Below are 6,855 nucleotides of genomic sequence, written 5' to 3' on the forward strand. Positions count from 1 at the left end.
CAAACACTTTCAATGGAGCATGTACAGAAGAGGCACAAAAACAACCCGCAAACAATTTGAAAATTTAGTAGAGTTTGTGGAGGAAAATAAAGTTTATTTTCAAGACCATTTTCCTATTGTCCTAATAAACTTAACCTTATAAGACCACCAAAGGACATATTTTTCTTTTAAATTAAAAACAAATTATAGCTAAAAGACAAAACTACGCTCTGATTAAACACCATTGTTTTATTTATTCCCCGAAGTTAACTTCGAGGGATGCACGTTAAGTTCGAAAGCGGCATGTGATTTGATGCTGTTATTCTGAAGTGATATTTCTTCATATAACGTTCGTCGATAGCGTGCGCCTGTTATAATATAAAGGTTTTACTGATACAACACACCAGTTGGAGCCACATAACGTGTTTGACGGATAACATGCACGTTAAAGTTAACGTGAGTGATACAGCACAGGGCTGATTACCTAAGGATTCTTCAGATTATCGAATTAGAATTGTACATTACGCCTGGCTGCAGTCTTCAAATATATACATTGCCTGATTTCATTGCTTCCTATCTACCACTTGACTTGTTATTGAAGCATAAGCCGGTAAGGGGCTATTCAGCATTTCAACTATTGAATGACCTCAAACTTAAAGAGGTTTTCTACCTTAATGTTGGGTTTGCTCAAGGTTCGATTTTCCAAAAGAAATTAGACATTTTCACTATGAGCTACAATGCAAACCATTTTTTGTAGCTGAAAATGGGCTAGAATTGCTAAATAAATATTTAACGCAGTCTTCTAAAAATGTGGTTCTTGTACGTGAACGGAATTAATATGACCTACCCTAAAAATGCAGCACATTAACTTTCGCAGGTTGGAAACGATGTAACGTAAGTGGGAAGGCGTAAACCCTTGGAAAAGCGAAAAATCGATTCTGAAGCAAGAGAGAGACTGATGCCTTCACCGAAATTAGGGACATGTCGGAATTTAACGGAGGCGGGCTCAGAATAAGGCTTTTGGGTCATTCGTCTCTTTGCGACTAGAGGATCCTTGTTGACTAATGTGCTGTAAATTTGCTATGCAAGCAGTTTTTCCTGTATTTTGTCTTCCTTAAATCGTTTGCGAAATTTTGCCTTTCAAGGCTGGTTTTTGAGATGCAATTTATTTCATTAAATTTCAGAGCGCTAAAACTCGACGAGCGAAAACTGCATTTGGGATGGCTGAACTTTAACAATGTTAAGGGTTACGGTAATACATCGATTTAATATTAAGGGCATCTATTAACGTGTAATCATTGTTTTAAGTGTGACTTGTCAATGTTATAATTAATGTATCAATGGTATGCATATTACGAAACCTCGATTATCATCACAATCAGTTAGAATTTGCTGACAAATGTATATGTATATTATTTCTTATCCAACACCCATATTTTTTATAAAGCTTTCATTTCCAGCACAGAGACGTGGAAATCACTAAAATTGAGATAAATAACATCAGACACGAGTAAAAAGACGTACTCGTAATTTGCCATTCGTGCCCTGAGCAAACTCCACAGCAAATAAAAGCGTCGAACATTAAAAGCATTTTGTGCTGAAAACAGTAAGCCCCAAAACAATAGCAAATTTTCGGTAAAAATACGTCAAATTGAATTTTTATCCACGTTTGTGCAGACATTATTTCGTCGAAATATTTAAAATTGCTTTGTTCAAGATGTTTCACGGGCAATTGTTCAATACTGGTCATTGTTTGTTTGCAAATTTGCCGGCAATTATTTACGCCATATTATAAGATTTAACAAGAAAATAACATTCGGATAGATGTATTTTGAGTAGACGAAAATGTAATCTAGATCTGCAAATTAGAGTGGTCAATGGAATATTTTTTAGCAAATATATTCCCCATTCTAATAGATCTTAAGTTCACTAAATAGTTAAAACCGAAAAGTAGATTGTTTTTTATTGTGCAAATCCGTAGAAACATAAAGCACAAACATCTCAGAGCGACTCTTGTTACTTTGAATGCTCTTAGATGCATTGTATGGTATATTAGACCCACCGAATTAATATGAAACGAATCTTAGAATATTCAGTGTTTCCAGATTAATTTGTTCCAATTTAGTTGGTAGGAAGGCAAACATTCGAATTTCGAAGTTCCAGCTCAAAATAATTCCGAATTGTCTTTATATATCTATGACGTGCGTTCATTCTCAAGATTATTTGTCTCTGCGGATAATGGAGAACGCAGTGGCATGGAAATAATTTCCGAATGGAGAAGAAACTGAGCCTGAAAGTGTTTTGGGGTTGACGGGAATTTTCTCTAAGGGCACGTTTCTTTGCTGAATTTAGTCAAGTAGATATTTTAAATTGATGGGTAAAGCGGTTTTGTTATTTACGCAAGTTTTACAGCCAGTAAGGAGTCACTTAGCTACTGTAAATAAATATTGTTCCTTATGACGGTATTGCTAAGCCAAGATAATTTTCCGGTTCTGTTACACTTTAAGTACTTACAATTTGATATTGTACAGATTTACAGTTTTCTCTGATCTAGTTAAAAACAAATACTTAAAATCGAAGTTTGTTAGAATGGAAGGAGGCACTAAGAAAGGAGGAGAGGAATTAGTCCATTCTAGAATTGAACAAATTAAATTAACAAACCATAATCAAAGTGCTGATGTTTCTAGAAAAAAATTGTTTGTCCGATTTAAATTTACCAGGTGTTGTTGCAGTATAGGAAAAAACAACAAAGTTTGTTTCATCAGCCTTTGAAATAAAAAACAGAACAAACCATATTTACAAGCCACAAGACCTAAAACCTCTTCAGTGCTCACTATAATATAATGATGCTATTTTTAGCAAAATCCAATCGTTAAGTCATTTAAATCAACTAAAATTATATTTGATTTTTTCGAATAGCTCTGTTGCGTTTTTTGAAATATCTTATAAAGCCCATTTAATAACATGTAACAACGACGTTTTTCAGTTTGTTGATGATTTGTTACGAAATTATAAAATGTTAGGTTCATTCTGGATAAATGGGACTTGGAAACAATATGCACGTTGAATTTCAGATGCTATGACAATAAGTTTTATATTCTACTTTATCATGAACTTATTATAGCGAATGAATATCTACGCCTATAAGCAACAACAAGAAAATAGGCGAGTGAAAGACTGAATACGCTACTCAATAAAGTCTGAGGGAATCGCAAAAGAAGGAACGACGTTATTTTTCTAATATCTCACATAATGGATGAACATTTATAGCAGTAATGTTGATTTTTGTTATCTTTGATGCCGTTCAAGGACAAAACAAAAACGTTTGTGTTTTATAAAGTAAATAAATGCAAAATTTTATTCTGCTTCTAAATTTTCAATAAAAAATAGTTCATTGTCGGAAACCAGTTAATAATTGAAACATTATATTTAAATGTATGTAAGTACGATATTCGAAGTTTACAAATAGCATTGGCAAAGAGATCGGCCTGCATACAGGTACTAAAATCGAACCTACATAATTACAATACATTAAAAGTCATCAAATTACAGCTATTCCAAATCAAAATACATAGTCGTCGATCCTGAGTTGTTATTTCGTTCATCGATTAGTGAATACTACGTTTTTCAAACCTCTAATTCATTTAAATGCCATTGATTATGAACGTTGATATGTGTATTCCGTACATCAAGCCCAAACCCACTGCATTATTTATCAATAGATGAACCGATTGTTATTTATGAGTACTTTCAAAACCCTCCATAAAGCTCTTATGCAGCAAAACATGATTTTTTAAAAGATAACTTACGAAAATCTGGGCTTTCCCGAGTGTACCGTTGAGCAAATAGCAGGTTGACCTATCTATCCAAGGAGAGCGGAAAGTGCAATCTCGGCGCGAGTAAATTATTCAGGCTGCAATAAACCTCTAAAGACTCGTTCTAATCAAAAACCGACTTCTTTGCCATTGAATTTTTAAATCCACCTCGTTGTGTAGAGCTAAAGACGCCCCTTTGACGTTCTCAATGAGTTTTTTTGCAAATATTCTTCTATGGCACGAATATTTTAATCGGCTGTTTTTTGTGAACTGTTGCTGAAAGATTGCAGGGAAAACATCCTATACTGCAGGCGATTGGTATTTTTCATACTGAACTAGTCGAAAATTTAAGCTCCAGCAAATATACTTAATTAATAGGCGAGATAATATATGAAAATGCGAGTTTTCACTTAATTCAAATGCTTCTCATGGACAATTCAATCAAAATGTCTTGTCTCGCAAACATAATTCGAACAAGTAGCAAGTTTCCAACTATGGCATTTTACTCGATAGAATCGCCAATAATTTAACAGTTTGGATTTGTACAGCAGACATACACTTTACATTTTTACATCAATTTAATCCCATTTTCAAACGATTGAAATACGGCCAGTACAATTACGTAACTTTTACCTAATAATGCCATCAGAACATTGATGATTATCCGGATTTACTAAAAATGTATAATGCATATCGTTGTTACACCGTACTTATAATTTATCAGGCTATTTCGTAATTACTTTTTTTGTTGCAGATAAAGGAGTATGAAAAACTGGAATCGCATGGAGAGCGACAGGAAAAATCCAAAGAAATTTACGATAATTTTATTATGAAGGAGCTCTTAGCACGGACGCATGTGAGTTTTCCGTTAATTGGCTAATTAACAACGCAACGCATGTCATAAAACTTTCGTAATTGGCCACATGGCAAGGTAACAGGAAAATATACAGGGCGGTTTAAACAAAACGTATTAGAGCAAATGGCTACAGACGAATCATATGAAGAATCGGTTATTCGAATTTTTTTTAATTACTATCTTTTATATACCTATATAATAGTTTTGCAATTTTGTGTAGGTTTAAAATATTACATGTCTGGTAGCCTCCCCAAAACGTCATAAGAATGTTTAGGACTGGTTTATAAAATATCTGCGTTGTCTCTAAAAATTGATGGCTTAAAAATCAATTTATTAAACTATTTTAATATCCAGGCTTAAAATAAACTGTTGATGACAGCAATTTTTTGCACGGTTTTTGGGCACAGTTGAATTCAGTATTAATTATTTATTAATAATAATTAAATACAGAACAATAGCGTATTAAAAACGATTTACTTTTCGTGTATGTGAAATGTTTTAATCAATTTATTTCTTTAAATCGTTTATTTCAAATGTTTATTGAAGTTTACTTCATAACTTCGAATTAAAAACGAATTTGTCGAATGTCAAAATTTCAATTTGAATTCTTTAAATACAGGCTGTTCCGTAAGAACATTATCAAAAGGATACTGCAATATTATTTGCATCAAAAGAGGACGATCTGACCTAACTTTTATCAACAAAAAATGTCTGGCACCGTTATTGATGGTTAAAGTTCTTCAAAAAAAAATATATTTTTTTGAAATATCGGAAGAATAATATTGTATTTTAATTGTATTTTAGTGAAACTTTCTGTGAATTCGTTCTTATGCATGACTCATAGTTTGAAGAAACAATCGAGTTCATCCGTTTTCAACAAGTGGTGAATTCTTGTATGTCGTGGTATAAAAACTACCAGAACTTTTCATTTGGTGGATAAAATAAACTAATTTTTTTTGGTTGATGCACTAATCATTTATTCACAATTTAGTGCTCTTTGTAAACTCTTGTAGGATTCATAGTTTTTGCGAAAAAAAACCATTTCTGTTATCTTGCCACTTAACAATGTTAGACATTAACTGCCTGAATTCATATAAAATTTTGTATTAACTTTATTTTGGGATTGAAATTCTCACCCATGACCAAGAGTGATTTGAGAGTAGCATACTTACATATAATTACATTAAAATGTGTTCAATCTGATTTTAGAGTAAAAATAAAATATTTTCGAGGTATTCCAGGGACAAGTTCCTCTCAATTTATTATATTTCATGGGGAGTTTATTTGCTTGCTGAAGTATGTTTGTCTTTAGACTAATTTTTATTGGATCGTGTCCCTGTTGGGTTATTATATGAGACTGTTCTACACATTGTTTTCCCATCTGCAAATATCATGTTCGTTTTTTTTTATTAGGAAAACCAAACATACTTCCACAGTTAATTTTAACAACGCCGTAAGAGTATCATCTTTCGTTGATATCTGACATTATGTTAGCAAGTTAGGAAATGGTTCATACCATAAAAGCTTTTTTTATGTGATGAATGTTGAATATTCTAACCGATTCCTTCAGAAGTACTGTAGCTTTCGCTCGTTATGGATATTTTTCTGTTCCCTAACGAATTAATATTATATAATCAATGTTTACTATCTATAGCCACGTTTACTTACAGGAGTATTCAAAAGAGGCCCTTCAACACGTTCAGGATCACCTCATCAAGCAACAAGCACCTGCGGCGGTCTTTGAGGTAACTATAGTCGAAACTTCGAATCGACTTTATCACCAATGATTATATTTAAGCACGGCATTTTGCTAGTCTCAATAAAATGCAATTTCGTGGCAAACGAGTCGAAATAAAACCACGTTTTGTATTTGTCCAACAGAATTACAGCAAAGCTTTAATGGCAAAAGTTTTGCTGTTTAGCAGTCGTTAACTCCCCATTCCGAATTCCATTTTACCACAAAATCCTGCATTTCGTAAATCGCTTGTTTTGAAGCCGGATAATTTCCTAATGCAACATTATGTTCACTGAAAACTTTTTTGGGTACGTTGCGACTAAGACTAAGCTAGTATTTAGTGTTGGAATTTCTCGTTCGATTCGACAGCCTGGGTATTGAAATAAGGGAATTAAGATTTCGTATGCACTGAAATATCTAATTTTAGCAGAAAGCTTGGAATAGTTGGTAGTAATTCGAACCAGTAAAGT

The 6,855-nt window shown here is 33.1% G+C and overlaps 1 protein-coding gene across 1 annotated transcript in view; it reads left to right on the top strand.

The window, feature by feature from the left end:
- Positions 1-6,855, top strand: part of LOC109537817 (G protein-coupled receptor kinase 1) — a 64,967-nt gene that overhangs the window by 48,676 nt on the left and 9,436 nt on the right. The window contains exons 5-6 of the mRNA XM_048664255.1: positions 4,549-4,650; positions 6,321-6,434. Coding sequence (XP_048520212.1) covers positions 4,549-4,650; positions 6,321-6,434 — 216 coding nt within the window. The remainder of the gene's footprint in view (positions 1-4,548; positions 4,651-6,320; positions 6,435-6,855) is intronic.

The sequence above is a fragment of the Dendroctonus ponderosae genome, unplaced genomic scaffold, assembly GCF_020466585.1.
Source record: "Dendroctonus ponderosae isolate FM_Combo_2020 unplaced genomic scaffold, Dpon_F_20191213v2 Dpon_F_20191213_2, whole genome shotgun sequence".
In the NCBI taxonomy this organism is placed as follows: Eukaryota; Metazoa; Arthropoda; class Insecta; order Coleoptera; family Curculionidae; genus Dendroctonus; species Dendroctonus ponderosae.